Raw genomic sequence first — 16361 nt, forward strand, 5'->3', positions numbered from 1 at the left:
CTACCAGAGGATATGTGAGTTAGAGAAACAGATTTGTTTTTAGATTTGTTCTCCACTCGTGTGTACAATGGGGTTACCTGTAAATAAGGTTGTTTCTCTTCAGTAAGGGGCTTGCAGCAAGTGGGAGTCACAGCGGAAGAATGATTAGTCCCTGAAGAGTTTCCCAATTCTGCAGAGAGTCAGGGATAGACTTCCTGCCTCTGACCTCAATTTCTACACAGGACAGAGAACAAAAACAAACAAACAAACAACCCCCCCCCCCCAAATCTTTTTGACAACTCATCTAAAATGTTCTGAGTAATTCCATAATCTTGCCTTTTGAGTACAAACAGATCCAAGTTACTATGTATCAGTAAGATTAGTTAACAAGCACAAAATGTCACTAAGGGTAGAATAAATTCTGAAGCAGTAAGTGAATTTTCTGTATGTGAAGGAGAAATTTAGTTTGAATTAATTTCACCACTAGAGGTCACTAGTGTACTGTCCCCAAAAGACAAAGGAGCTGCTGTCTCTAAATGTCCTCACTGGGGCCCCTACATGGAAATTATGGGGATTTACTGAGATTATCTCCTGGCAGTTGTGAGAGACGTACATTAAGAGGAAGTGTTATGTTGACCACACTAGGTGATGTTCCACAAAGAGCCATCAGCTCTGGAGCTCTCTGACTCTGCCAGATTTAAGGAGAGGCAGTGAGATTATTTGGTAGAAAGCAGTTTAAAGTCTGAAAAGTCTGAAAAAACACTATGGCAACCCAGCACTGTCCTTTCATGCCAAACACATATGCTTCTCTCAACACAGAACAGTGGAGACCCCATGCTGGACATCCTTCCAGAGAGAGTTTATGGACCTGCATCTAGGTGCTGGACAGCGGAGCTCCATTTATGGACAGGACACAGTTGCTGTCCACAAGGAAAACAAAAAGTCAAATGCAGGGATTTCTACTCAGCTCCAATTGGTATTCATGCAAACTAGAAAGCTTCTCCTCTGTTTATCTCTCCTTCCCTGCAATTCTGTTTCTGTCTGAAGTGGCACAGCAAAGGTCAACCTGGTTCTTTAAGACAGGGTCTTGCGATGCAGACGGGGCAATGCGATCCTGGCTGGTCTTGAATCTACAGCACTCCTGCCTCTGTCTCTTAAGTGCTGGGGTCACAGCATGTGACTGCATGGGACTGGGCATGTCATTTCTCTCTTATGATATAAGGGGACACTGCAGGCTTTTTACACCAAATCTGTAAGAGAACCACAAAGATATTTGCATGAAAGGTAAAAACGCTGATTGGACTGTGGTCTATGAGGTCTGTCAGTAATTATCTATTAACATTTATTTTGGCACAAAACTCTTTGGATGGGAAAGACAGTGTACCAATGAAATGAACACCAGGAGTGTAAAGATCTACGCAGATGTCCGACATCTGTGAAAGAAAGGGAGGGAGCGTTCAGCATGCCTTCCAAGGGTGGTAATTTTTCTTCCCAATGAGAGCAGCCTGTTTGTAATCTACTTCATGCCATCACAAGGAAAACCCAGAGTTCATGACTCTGTTATCGGGAATGAATCAGAGACTTCCAGGTATAACATCAGGAATTATTGTTTTCCATAGCTTAAGGTCTCTTAAGCTGACTTAAACTAGTTGCCACTGACTTTGAGACCAGCCTCGGCCCCTAGTAGCAAGGCTTTTTAGAACTTCCTGCCTTTGTCAGGACAAACAGCGTGGTCTGGTCCTGCTTCCCTGTGATTAGAAATGACCGGTATAGCCAATTGAATATGTCACATATAGGTTTTTCTTTACTTCCCTCACCCCTCTGTGTGTATGTGCATCTATGTTGGTACACGTACACATGTTTAAGTGCTTGTAGAGGCCACAGACCAAACTTGGGAGTCATTCCTTAGGATGCCTACCCTACCTCGTGTTTTTGAGATATGGCCTGGGGCTCACCAGTTCCATTAGACTGACCAGCAAACCCTGGCTGTTTGTTCATCTTTGCCTCCCAAAAGAGGAATTAAAAGAGCTTACCACCACACCTAGCTTTTTTTTTCCACATGGGTCATAGGAATTGGACTCAGGTCCTCATACTAGCATGGTAGACAATCAGCTGAGCTCTCTCCCCAACCCCGGATCTTTACTTGGAACTGTGTTAGGTTAAATGGTGAAAAAGAAGGGTGAGGAGTAAGATAGGAAACACCTACTCATGCCACAGGCATTCCCAAAGTGCTCTGGCTTCTACTGTCCCATTTTCAGCCTCTGGCTAGCAGACTTTTCCTCCTTTTTTAACTTGAAGGAACCCACCCAGGCTGAGACATTTGGAGATACTTTCCTAGACATATTATATAATGGAGGGGTGGAATATGAATTTGCCACAGAACTGAAGACAACTCAGGTAGGACATTCCTGAGAGAGGTGCTGCTATGGACTCTGAAGTCAGTATTTTTTTGTGGGGAGGCTAAGAGTGTGAACCCCTTTCCCAGACTATGATAGATAGTGTTTTCAGAGCACTGTTCTGTGCCTGGGTATCACTGGCCCTGTTCTGAAAAAAGCTTGCTTTGCTTTCTGTACAAGCAACAGGTTTCCAAGATCAAAGTTCTGCCCCTGCATCAGAACACGCTATATATGAGGCCTGCTGCAGCCTCCCACACCCTGAGAGACCAGGGGAAGCAACCGAAACGAAGTCCATGCAGGGCTGGGGTGAGTGGTAGAGGCAGGAGACTCTAATCCGGGCATCTCAGCAGCTATAAAACAAGATATGCATCATCTTACAGGCATGTTAAGATCTCAGATCCTGACAGAAGCCGGGGGAGCTTAAAACACTGTCCCCTTTAATCTGAAAGGGTTACTGAGAGAACAGAAAACTATGAGAATTAGGACAATTTGAAGAAAACCCTTTAGCAACCCAGCATTGTAGAGCTTTGCTACTCAGTGGGACCATTCTGTTATAAAATTGTAATGCTGGCTGTCCCATGCTCTTCAAAGCATTGCTTCATTTATTATTATTATTATTACTGTTTTTTTTTTTTGACAGGATTTCTCTGTGTAACAGGACCCTGGCTGTCCTGACTCACTTTGTTGACCAGGCTGGACTTGAACTCACAGAGCTCCATCTGCCTCTGCCTCCCATGTGCTGGAATTAAAGGCGTGTGCCACCATGCCTGGCCATATTTATTATAAACAGAATTTTCCTTCTTTCTTTTTTCAGAGACAGGGTCTCTCTGCTTAGCCCTAGCTGTACCAGTGATCAGAATGTAGACCAGGCTGGCTGCAAACTCACAGAGAACTGCCTGTGTCTGCCTCCTGAGTGCTGGGATTAAAGGTGTACACCACCAGCAAAACAAAATACCCAGAATTTTCTTAATGCTCCTACATATATATCCTATATTAATCTTGACTTTAAAGCCACATTATTTCTATAAAACTTAGTGGAACCTGTTTCCCTGCTGAAATTATTCGTGTTTTTGTGCAGAGAACTACAGAACCACGACACTGTGAATGGTGGAAGATAATCTGCTGAGGAAATCCGCTTAGGCTTCCAGACTGGCCTAGAGCTCATCGTGTAGCCCAGGCTGGCCTGGAACTTACTGTGTAGCCCAAGCTGAATTTACAGCCAACTTCTTGCCTGTCCCTCCTTTCCTGGGATTACAGGCACAGAATACCACAACAGCTTTGTTACACTGTTTCCCAAGGTTTTCCAAATGAGCTATTTGTGTGCTAGCATCGACATTTTTGCAACAATAAACTAGCCATTGAAATAATTTATGAATTTGGCTCTGTACTAAGCAGCCACATCTGCAGATCACGGGCTAATTATATTATTCTTATATTTTCTATTATGAAGAAACACATTGTGTTTCTTACACAGCTAGAGATAAACTGATTTGGAAGAAAATCTGATTAGAAAATACTTGTGAGAAAAAAATCAACATAACTACATATTCTTTTCTTTCCTTTTTCCCCAATAAGGTTCAATGTTTAATGCCAGGTAGATCTTGCAATACTTAATTATTTGAAAAACTCTCTTTAAAAAATGCAGTGGCAACCTCTACATTTGTTCTGGCAATTGAACGCTTGAGTGCACACACACACACACCTCGCCACATATTTATGCAATTAAAAATAAAATCTATAGCAGGGCACCATGGCTGTTCGAGGCCAGCGTGGTCTGCAAATAGAGTCCAGGACAGCCAAGGCTACGTAAAGAAAACCTGTTTCAAACAAACAAAAAACACTAAAAACAAAAACAAACATATTTATGACATATCTATCTATCTATCTATCTATCTATCTATCTATCTATCTATCTATCTATCTAACTATCTATCATCTATCTAAAGCCAAGAAGAAAGTATACGTAAGCTCGCCTCTGTAGCTCAGGTTTTGTTAAAGTCAAAGCAAGAATGCTTTGCAGGTGGGAGGTATACCCCGTGGGCAGCGACAGTTAAGAGCAACGTACTTCGTTTCAAAGGTTAGGTTATAATGAAGAACACGTGACACTCCAGAGTCTGGCACGATGTGCATTTACCCATGAATAAGCAACAACTTTAAGCTTCAGGTTTTCTGTGAGATCGAATGAGATCAGGCGACTGCCGATCTAAAGGCATTATGAAGTGGTCAGGCGAACTATAATCTTAAATATTGTCCAGGATACGGGGGTACGAAGAGAAACATCCATTAATGGTATACGCTTTATGCGTGTTCTGATTTTAGCAATGATAAAAAAAGAAGGAAAATGTCCCTTTAGAATTGAGGGGCAGCAGTCTGCACTCTGTTCTTGAACGAATTATCTCTCGCCTAGAGTCTGGTTACATCAATGTCCAGAATTTTATTTTTTATTCTTTTTTACCTAGAATGACTTCCAACCTCACTTTTCAGGCTCCTGGCAAAGACAAAAGCAGCTCCGCGACGACTGCTTTCTTTGGCGCATCTGCTCTTCTGCGCTGTGATTGGTCGCCGCTTTTCCAGGACACGCCCAACAATCCTGATTGGGCGTCAATGCCCTTTTGTTAGGGCAAAGGTGGGCCCGGGTGCTCTGCCACGGGCCTGGTGCGGCGGCCGGCAGCCAATGCGCAGGCGCGCAACCTCGCGTCAGGATTGGTAGGAGGCCGCCTCCTCGCTCGGCGCACGCTCTGTGGGCGGAAAGGGCGGAGCTGCCCCTGTCAGTTGGACCGAGAGCCGCGGCCTTAGGCGTTCTGCCCATCCCGCCCCCTCCCGGCGCCTCAGACGCAAGGTGAGGTGGCCTGGGGCGGCGGGGGCCGGGGCCTGGGCCCCGCCCTGGCGGCCTCGGTCTCGCCGAGAGTCTGCGGGCGGGTAGGGGCGGGACGGGGACCGGGGCGGCGGCCTGGGCGTTGGATCGTGCGGCCGCGAGGCCCGACGCCCCGCTGAGCGCTGCGCAGCCGCCCTCCCGGCAGCCTGCAGCGGGCTCCGTGGGAAGAGCCTGGAGGTGCGGGACCCTTTTGGGGTGTGATGGGACGCAGCTGGTAGGAGAGGACTCACCGCTGCCCGAGCTACCTTCCAGCTCGGGGCAGTCCACCTGCCTCAGCCTCCCGGGTGCTCGGGATCGGATACAGGCGTGGTGGCCCATGCCTGCCTAGGGTGGGACATCGTTGCTTTGAACCGAGCCTGGGTTTGTTCCTTTGTCAGTCTCAAGCGTCCTGCGGAACAAATATTGGTTCCCGAAAAGCTAAGATTGCTGTTATACTGTCAGTCTCTGACGGTGTAATAGCCATAAGGACAGAGGTCCCCAAACCGCTGTTTTTGAGACTATGCTGTGCGTCGGAATCCTGGTGCCTGTGTGCTCCAGCTCTCTGGGGAATCTAACAAGTTTGAAATCCTTATTGACTACGTAGTTCCTCGATTTCCATCGACTTGAAGCCACCCAAAATGTCACACTGGAGTATGGATGCATCTTGAAGCAAATGAAATTTGTCTTTAGTTGTTTAGTTTGTGGAAACGCCAGAGGAGTCGAGGTTTTCAAAACGTTTGAGAAACTCAGGTTTAGGGCCTTAATTCTTAGCTGTGAAACGGTAGCCAAGGCCGCTGGCCTTTATAAGGCTTAGTATCCACATCTGTGAATTGCACTTTTTCCTGCTGTTTTGTTGGAACTATATATGAAAGTGTTTAGTGCATTAATTTACTGTGTTGGGCTTTTAATTTTAGAAACACTGTCTCAAGTGGGTGACAGATGGAAAACAATAATTGCAGGTACAGAGAAGTCTGGTGGCTGAGTTTGGATGGATCTTAGGGAAATGCCAAACTCTCACATCTGAAATGTTAAATTAAGCTGAGGTGGAATGGTGGGAAAAACAGATTGATGTTTGACTCAGAGTAACTACTGAGATGTGGAATGAGACACTTTCAGCTTTGGCCTTGAGTTCTATATGAGGCATTTGGCCACATGATTTTTCTAAAGTTTCTTTTGTGGTCCAAACAGGAGAATTGAGATGAGAAGTTAATAGTTAACATCTGTGGGTTGCCTACTGAGTACACAAACACATGCCTGAATTCATGAAGTTCTCAGAGCAAACCTGTGAGATGCATAGTTACTAGCTCCATTTTATGGATGAAGGTACTGAGGCTGAACTTTTGAAACTTGACAGGCTTTCAGAGCCTATAAAAGCAGAATGAAGGCTTTTAATCACTGTGCTAAAACATCTTCTTGAGAGGAGGTCTTAGAAGGTACAGTGTGAGCATGCAACAGTAGTTGAAACTAATCCTGGTGTAGCACTTGCCATATCCCTGAAGTCTTACTCTCTCTACCCTTTCTACTTCCTGGATTTAAATGATAAATGGTTACAGATTCTCATCCCCTGACAAGCTAGATACGGGTGCTGAGATTTCCTGTGATTTTCAAAGAAAAGTTTTAAAAAACTCTTAAAAGAATCTCAGAGAATAATGTCCCTTTCAGAGCCAGGGCAGCTGTTAATGTCACAAAGTAACTGTAAGGTAGTGTGTGAATTTGTGTACATGTGTGTCTGTGTTCAGTGAACCCACAAATTACAGGCTTGGCAGATGGAGGTAGGGCCTCTGGAGTTTGCTCACAAACACTAATTGAATCCATGAGTTCCAGGTTCAAGAGATGCACTGTCTTAAAAATCGTAAGGTGGAGAGGGACTGAGGAAGACACTCAGAGGTGACTTCTGGCCTCCACATGTGCACAAAGACATGCACATACACAGAACCATGCACATAGGCAGAAATACACACAAATCAACTTCATGTCCATTTAAAAACTGCATGCTGGTTAGAAGGAGGGGAATGCTTTTAATTATTTTCTTTACATTCCTACATTTGTTTGTTTGATGAGAAGTCTTAAAGTGTTATCTTCAAATACTGTAATAGATTGAATAACTTTAAAAATGGAATTTTGAAAAAAATCTAGTAATTTACTTTATCTGAAGTGCAGAGAACCTCTGTAAACTGAGGTGGAACCATGAGAAAGCAGGATCCTGTGCTGTGTGGGTGCAGGCATAATTTTACAGTTCTTCAGTAGTGCTAGGCATGAATGTTCCTTAGGTTTCTTAGACATAGAGCTACCCAAGAGCGCAGTTTTACATTTGTGCACTGGACATTCTGACTCTGAGAGGTTTTTATATGCATACTTTCTCTCCTTTTTGTAATTGTACTTAGTAAAAAGTTACACTGTTTCTGAGTCTTTCTTTAAAAGTATCCTGATTTCCAAAGATTTCAGTTAAGATGTTTCCTGTATTTGAGTAATTAATTTCCAGTCTCCATGGTCACATAATAAATGTACAACATTTAATTTCATGTGATTACTGGCTGGCTTAACATTGTCTTTCCTCATGCTTTTAATACTGTGCTGTTGTGTCCTTTGCTTATATACAAATGCACACTAATGCTTCAGAGCAGTAGAGCCTGGAGAGAGTTCCTCTGAGTCACATTAACTATGTGTCTTTTGAAAAACAAGCTTATATTTTATTGTTATATCTGTTTCTTTTTCTTGCTTCAGACCATTCATCAAAGAGTTTGCATCCAAGAGCTGAAAGTCTGTTACCCAAGATGATGAATGCTGACATGGATGGTAAGGTCTTCATTCCTTTTTGCGTAAGCTGTGGCTTTCTAGGTGGCATTTTGCTTTATTACGTAATGGGAAGAGCAGAGAAGCAATCTAGGAGGTTTAAGTCTTGTCTGACTTCTTTTCTCATTTACTTTAGAAAGCATCCAAGGTGGCTTCTATTCTGTAACTGTGTGGCAAGTTCATTTGTTATTTTCTGCTTAATGCCCTTAACTGTCATGAAGTAGAGGCTTTGTATACATCAGTTACAGACTTTGATAAGTCAGTTAACAACAGTTATAAAATATTCTGCAGAATTGTAAGTGCTACATGCCACAACTGGCATAGTGTTTATTAATAGTAAATTTAACACTTCTTTTATTACAGCAGTTGATGCTGAAAATCAGGTGGAACTGGAAGAAAAGACTCGACTTATTAATCAGGTGTTGGAACTTCAACACACACTTGAAGGTTAGATTGCATTTTGTAGTTTTCACTTGTTAACTTCAAAGTCCATGTTAGTAGGCTTGTTGTTGTTATTTTGTAATACTTGTATGCATGGTGGGTGTGCAGGCCAGGGTACTCTTGTGGAAGTCACAGGATAACTTGTAGGAATTGATCTCTCCTTCCCTCATGTGGATCATGGAATTGAACTCACGTCATCATGTTTGGGTGGTGGGTGGGTGTCTTTTTCCAGTAGGGCATGCTGCTGGCACTCTTTCTTCCTGTTGTCTGCAGCTGTGGCTGGTGGTTTAAAGGTCAAAATGCCTCAGTAATACTGGTCACTGCTCTCATATGTCCTCTTTAAGGGATTTGAATGATGCTGACTTAGTAGGAGAGCTCTTTTTAAATTCTTGCAACGCTTTACCAAGCCTGTTTCAAGAAAGCTCTACTAAAACAAAAAGAAACATTGCCTCCAGAAATCAAAATTGATCTTAGATTGTTTTCATTTTCTAACTTCCTTCCACAAAATTAACACTATCTACATGTCTTTTGATGGTTAAGAAAGTATTGTTTTCTTGTTCGGGATGCAAAGTCAGCAGAAGCTTCTCATTGGACAGTAACAGTCAGCTCTGCGTCATACATTCCACTGCAGATCATTTGGCAGTATGGGCTGTTGCTGTTCTCCTCTGTTTTAAGTCTCTTCCTTTAGCTACTTATCTGTGTGGTTCAGTTCCTTGGTTCCTTCAGGCCTCTGGTCAAATTACCCTTAGCAAAAGAGTTAACTCTGAAAGAGCACTTTTCATTTGCTTTTATGATGCTTAGCCACTTTGTCTTTTCTCCAGAAAAATCCTGACATACTGTATATTAACATGTTTAATGTTTACTCTGTGAGCCTGAGCCCTGTGTTGGTGAATGCACAGGTGCTTTTCTCTGTTGCTTCTAGAATGGTCATTATATGTCTGTTAAATGTGTGAGTGGACGTAACTTTTTTATTTGGTCATTAAAATCTGTGTCTTTTGATTTTTTTAACTAATATAAAAATATAAAAGAACTTGCTGCTAGGATCTCCTGTCTAGCTTAGGAATCCAGTTGTGTTAAGCTGTATATCTTAAAATATTCCCATAAAGACATCTTAGTTTCATGTGGGAGGACACTTTATAAACATAACATTCTCTTAACGATTTCAAGAGTTAGCATAAAAACAGGCTAACGGGAGTCCTATGGGATATGCTGTTAAGAATCACCATCTTCTGATTTGTATTTAGTAAACTTCTTTTTACTTAAGCCTTTCCCCCAGTAACCTAATTGGAAAGCAGAACATTTATGAATTGTGATATCCATTTATTGTTAGTGCCAAAGATCAAATCCAGGGTCTCTCACATGCTAGGCAAGAGTTGTACCACTGAGCCACATCCTGAGCTTGCTCTTCAGCTTTTAAGGATAAATCTTGCATTTCATAACATGGAGTCATTGCCATGATTTTATTGATAATTGTATTTTTATGTATTTTTATATAGATCTTTCTGCAAGAGTAGATGCAGTTAAGGAAGAAAATCTGAAGCTAAAATCGGAAAATCAAGTTCTTGGACAGTATATAGAAAACCTCATGTCTGCTTCTAGTGTTTTTCAAACAACTGATACAAAAAGCAAAAGGAAGTAAAGGGCTCACCACCCTTGCTTCTGTGGAGTTGCTGCTTTCTTTCTTTTTTTTTCCTTAATGCTTGGATTTGATCCAAAAGTTACAGTATCTTTGTTTGCTTCCCTGAGTATTTATAAAGAGAATGTGAGATCTAGGTAATGCTAACTGCTTAACAGGACCAACCGTCCCTGAGTTAACGTCATATGTATACGTTAGTCTATGGAAATGTGCACATGTAGAGACTTTATAATTAGAATTACAGATATTTATGAAACTTGAAGATGAATGTTTTGCCAATTTGCTTATATATAATATATATATATGTTTAGCACTGTCTTTTATCACATGCCTAACTAGTAAAATATACAAGAAAACAACCATGTTGTGAAAAAGTGACCAAAACACGTACTGAATGCACAGCTTCTGTACCTTGTCCACCATCTTGTGCCTCTCCTCCATCTGCCTCTTCCTTCCTGTGTCCCTTCCAGACAGTAACTTCAATAGCTATCCCCTAAAAAGTAACCTGAACTGTAATTGTTGACACTTAACCAAAATAAGATACTTTCTTAGCTAAGGCTTGCCATTTGTGATATTTCTAATAAGATAGGATTGCTGGTTTCTCTTTAATCAATTGAAAATAGATTGAAGCTATTAAAAAAATGAAGGTTTTCTTTGAAATGTAAACTGTCACACTGAGAAGCTAAAAACTTCCTTTTGCACATAATCGCTCATTTGGTGTTGAAAAGATAAGTGCTGGTCATATATGTGTGAGGAATAAAAAATCTTGAGGAAAGATAGAAACAGGGAGAAAAACTGGGTAATCAGAAGTAACCAACTCCCAATGTTTTCCCTCCAGATGTGCATTACCTCTGGCCCACAGCTGCACTTTTCGGACAGTAAATGAAAGCAGACTAAGTCTGATGTAAGTGGATTAAGCCACATGCCAGAGAGACCATTTAAGAGTTTGGTCTCGTTTGTTTGTACCCAGGAGGTGAACTTTTGAAAAATTAATTGAGAGTATATTAGTATCTGAATCATGAATATAAGAGAGTTTTGTATATGTGATAATTGTTAACCTTAGTATTTTATCTCAGTTGTTTCCTCAGAATTTCTGTAAACTCGGCTACTTGGTTTGCAGAATTATAGTCATTCTTTTAACAAATTTAAAAAATTTAGCTTGTAGCTTCCATTTGAAAAAGGAGTTGATATCAGAAATAATAATAAAATGTTATAATAGGAAAGATCCACTAATGCACCTGATAGGTCTTAGATTGGGCTGCTTTGACTGGTGGAATCATCTAATGTATTAGTAGAAGCCTTGATGAGTGATGTTAGCTATATGGACATGTAATCCTTACATTGCAGACATTTTGCAACCCTTTTGTGTCCTTGTTACAAATATTTAAAATTGTGTTCAAGTTCTGCTTCGCTGTTTAATAAAAAGCTGTTTCAGAGGTTGTGTGTGTTTTGATGAAGTTGCTAAGTAAATGTGCAAAGGCTATCCAGGGTTTGTAGTGCACCTGACTGCTATGGCAGTAACCTTTTAGTAACACAGTTTTGGAGGAGCTTACCTTTCTAGTTTAGGGGAGCAGGGTTGTGTTTGGGTTAGGGTCCTTATTCTCTTTTGTTCCCAGGCTAGTGGGCTCTACTGCATAGATTGTTCTGTCATTTTCACCATTCCATTTGCAGAAAAGAACGTGGGATTTTGCAGAAATATAGGTTTTAAGGGTTCTGCCTTGAAATGGTCCAGGCCTCATTACATCCAAAGTGTAGGAACGCTGAGAAGTGTGATTTTTTTTTTTTTGGCTGGGGAACCGCTACAACTTATCCCTGTTGCCACAGCCACAGCTTGATCTCTTCCTACAAAGTATCTTGACCCACTTTGCCTCACAGAGAAAGCATTCCAGCATCCCTCATCCAGCAAAGGATTAAGCTCAAAATCTGAGATCTCCCTTGAGGTCTCTTAGCTTAACTGTTGTCACTCTCTCCCCAGTGTTATGGGACAGGATGGCTCTTATTTAGAGCTCTCATTATGGAAAGTGGAAGAGAGATACTTAGATTTGAGACAATTGTGGAATGCTGCTTGGAAACAAGTCACCTGCTGTAGACCCTGACTCTGATCAAGGTTTTTCTTTTTCACTAACTTCGGTGGCCTCCCCTCTTGGAAGTTATTCCATATCCACCCCACCTCCACCCCTCAGGTTCTGAAAACAGTTCCAGGCGCTTGGTGCCCATTATTTAAGTCATGCTCAAGGTTTTTGGTTTGTTTTTGCTAATTTCTCAAACAAATATAAACCCAGAAGCTTCTGTTCCATCTGTTTGTATGCATGGAGGTCAGAGGACAACCTGCAGGAGTCTGTCCTCTCCTTCCACCATGTTGGTTCTGGGGGCCAAGCTCTGGTGTTCAGTCTTTACCCTAATCTGAGCCAGCTTGCTTTGAAGCCCTTTATCTAATTGCTCTTATTCTGTGTGTCAGGGACAGTCAAACTTGTAAAAAAGGACTTTCCTAATATCTGCTTTAGCTCCCAAATAATGACACTGAGACCTTTATATTTATTAGTAATAGATTTGGACCCTATATAGCTGGGTAGAAGTTGAGCTATTCTAACCCATCTATGCTGGCCTGGACTACTTCACAAGCCCCGTGGCACATCACCTGCCATCTTAGTCTCGCCCTGGTACCTGCTTCTTCATCACGGTCCTCATGGTGATTCTCTCCTGGTAGCTCCCTCACTGGGATTGGAAGTCCCGCCGTAACCTCTCCTGCTCAGTTACTGGCTGTTCATCTCTTCATTAACAGAGAACAATTTTTATACAACGTTGAGACAGGTGATGCTTCATAGAAATGACAGTGTCAACATATGGACTGTAATCAGATCGCTGGATACGAAAATCAGCATTTGAATACACAGTACACAAAAAGATCCTCCACATAAGCTCTCTTCTAACTCTCTTCTAACAAGTTTTTTTCTCTAGGCCTTGACTCTTTAACAGAGGAGACTGCTTTGGGAGCAACTGAAATACAAATAAGACAGCTCTGGGAATGCTGCAACCAGAGCAGAGCCACAAAAGTACCAGAGAAATTTTCTTATTGTTTTATCTTATTGTTTTAAATTGAAAATTTCTACAATATAATTTTGATCATAAGGGGTAGCCCTTAACCCCCTCACTCCTTGCCATCCATGGCAGGCTAGAGAGCTGGCCCCATGGTTTTAAGAGTGGGAGAGCTGGTCCTGCCCCTCACTTGCTGCAAGCACCCAGGAGAGCAGGCCCTGCACCTTTACTGGGTGGTACAGTAGAGTTGGCTCTGCTGGAGTGGATGAGGGTGCGTTGGCCCCAAGGGCAGGAGAGCAGGAGAGCTGGCTCTGCCTCTTGTTGGCTGCAGCAGTGAGTGAGCTAGCTGGGGCAGTGCTGGAGAGCTGGGCCTGGTAGTGAGGGTGTGGGAGCTGACCAGCTCTGGTAGCACCTGGGCTCAAATCCAGGGCTCTGAGTTGGTCCACCTCAACATCTGCCCCATCTATGAACTGCTGGAATGCATAAAGGCGCCAAAGCCCCTTACAGATCCAAAGCTGCAGGATCTTCACAACACAGTACAACAACAGAGGAGAGGAGTCATGTTGAAAATCCAGAATTGTTAGTGTAGCAGAAGGCAGAGGCCTCAAACCAGAACAATGACCCATTGCAATGAACATTTGCAAGCAAGAAGTCTGGATGGACAAAAGGGCACTGTGGGGCACACTGTGGGATACATTGTGACACGATAGCTTCCACAATGAGGTTTCAAGGGTTGAGGGCAGGTATGAAAGAACAGGGAGATGAGTGAGATTGTGGTACCTGAAATTCACAAAGAATAAAAAGTTTTTAAAAATTAAAAGATGCCAAACTCTCAGCTCCTTCTCCGGCACCATGTTTGCCTGCATGCTGCTGTAATTGTTTGATTTTACCAATAAAGCCTCAGGAGCCAGATGCAGAGGTGAAAACTTGCTAGCTCAGAGAGGCAGAGAAAGCACCCAGCTGAGCTTCCTACTCAGCTCATGTCGCAGAAGAAAAAAGCCAAAAGCCCCTTCTCCACACTGTCTTAAATACTCTTCAACTCAGTGTCCCTCCTTTCTGTTTACTCTCCTTCAGCTGGTTTCTTGCTTTTCCTCTTGACCTCGGGTTAACTTTATTTAATTCTGTGTACAGAAAGCTCTTGGATTAAAGATGTGTTAGGGCTCAGCCACACCAAACAAACAGATTTTTACAGCTCACAGTCTTGGGGTTCACATTGGGATCAAATATTCTGCAACAAATAATGGACTAAATCTCTGTACTATAATTGGGGCTCCAATGAGATGTTTTCTTTTATACGAGTCACCGTGGTCAGGTGTCTCTTCATAGCAATAAAACCCAAATTAAGATGCTTAGTCTCACCTCAGTGCCCCAAACTGTGCCGAGTGTATTTTAGAAATTGTTTAGAGGTCACCTAGACTGTTGCATTTTATTAGAGCAGTCAGACAGATGGTGGCAGCCCCCTACCCCCGGTCCCAAAGAAGGGCTTCCTTCAGTACTGACATGACCTTCCCAGCCCAAGTTTGTCTTCTGTTCCTGCTGCCATCTTTGGAGCAGGGTACTGTGCAACACACCTCCTGTTTGGCACTCATAGGGCCAGATGCTTCAGAATTCGGCGTTTTTCAAATTTTACAAAATGTTACAATTTATGGGCAATTTGTTTCTGCATTAGAATCCATGAAAATGAGTGGTAAAAGGGATAGTGAGGGAGGATACAGTGCATGTTAATGCCACCTGGGAGGCCAGGTTGGGCTGCTGAGTGAGTTTGGTCCCAAGGTAGTAAAGTTACCTGAACAGAGATCAGTTTTTCCTTCTGGATTATACAAAGCCATAAACTCTTGTTTTAAGGGTCACTTAAGCATCTATTTCCAGCCAGGTTGTAATGCTTCACACTTATTCCTAGCCAGTCCTTTCCCATTTAATATGTGGTCCTTTTCATAGGATGAAAGTGATACAGAAATTTAGACCCTAAGATTAATTTTAGGGTCAGATGCAAAGAAAAAGTGGGTCTTAAAGCCTGTAAAGCTTGACTTTGTTTGATGATGCTTTCTTCGCCCTTGAGGTAACGCCCACTCCTTATCCATAGGGATTTCCTCAGTGCTGTCATAACCAAGATGACCACCAACAAGTATCAGAGTTTCTTTTCCTTGTTAAGATTGCTTGTAAAGTGAGACTGTAATATGGACAATTCTTTAAGGTTGGCACCCCTTGGGGCTGCCCCTTCTCTGAAAAGAAGAGGGAGGGTAAGGAAAGGGGGTTGTGAAGGTGGGACTGGGAGAAGAGGAGGGAGGGGACTGGGATCCTATAAAGTGAGGAGAGAAAAAAGAAAGAGACAGACAGACATACATGGACAAATGATACCATTGCTTCTGAACTACTTCATCCAGAAAACTACAGTTGACTCCATTAAAACCCGAAATTAATGGAATTTAAATGACAAATTTACTGTAACAAAAACTTATATTGACTCTATCACAGGGTCTTTTTATATAGCCCTGGCTGGCCTGGAATTCACTGGATCAGGCTGGCTTCCAACACACAAAGATCCACCTGCCGCTGCCTCCCAAGTGCCAGGATTAAAGGTGTGCACCACCATGCTCAGCCCAGAGTTTTGATGATGATAGAGCTGAAATCACACACTGTAATCACTTATACAGTGGATTAATTTTGTTTTAAACTTTACAGATTTGTCAAGTTTCTGCTATTAAAACTTGAAGATACCCCCCCCCCCAACAGATTGCATTCATTTAACACCAAATGTGTAAGATACCATGGTGGGTGTGAAAGATGGTTTTCTAGTTGTTCTAGTGCCTGCCATCTCCAAGACTATCCTTATTGCTCTGTGCACTGGGGTCTTAGAGACATATTAAATGTTTCCAAGACTGATGGCAAGAAGGCTCAGTGGTTAAGTTCATACTGTTCTTGCAAAGTTCCCAGCACTTACAACCTTCCATAACCACAGCTCCAGGGGGTGCCTGGGTATACATTAACCCATGCAGACATACAGATAATTAAAAATAAAAAAAACCTTTAAATATGTTTCCAAGTTCAGGTTCTCTCCCGTCAGCCTGCCTTGTTTAACCTGTCAAGAGGAGATGGCTTCTGTGGTGGTATGAATAAGAGTGGCCCCTGTAAGCACATATATTTGAATCCTTGATCCCCAGGTGGTGGAACTGCTTGGGAAGGATTAGGAGATGTGACCTTGTTGGAGGAAGTTGTGTCACTGGGG

The 16361-nt window shown here is 42.5% G+C and overlaps 1 protein-coding gene across 2 annotated transcripts in view; it reads left to right on the forward strand.

The window, feature by feature from the left end:
• Scoc (short coiled-coil protein) overlaps nucleotides 1-16361 on the forward strand; it is a 78484-nt gene that overhangs the window by 12691 nt on the left and 49432 nt on the right. For both annotated transcript variants that reach the window (XM_060392400.1, XM_060392401.1), the window contains exons 2-3: nucleotides 7954-8025; nucleotides 8386-8469. In XM_060392400.1, coding sequence (XP_060248383.1) covers nucleotides 7954-8025; nucleotides 8386-8469 — 156 coding nt within the window. The remainder of the gene's footprint in view (nucleotides 1-7953; nucleotides 8026-8385; nucleotides 8470-16361) is intronic.

This window comes from Meriones unguiculatus, chromosome 10 (assembly GCF_030254825.1).
Source record: "Meriones unguiculatus strain TT.TT164.6M chromosome 10, Bangor_MerUng_6.1, whole genome shotgun sequence".
Classification (NCBI taxonomy): domain Eukaryota; kingdom Metazoa; phylum Chordata; class Mammalia; order Rodentia; family Muridae; genus Meriones; species Meriones unguiculatus.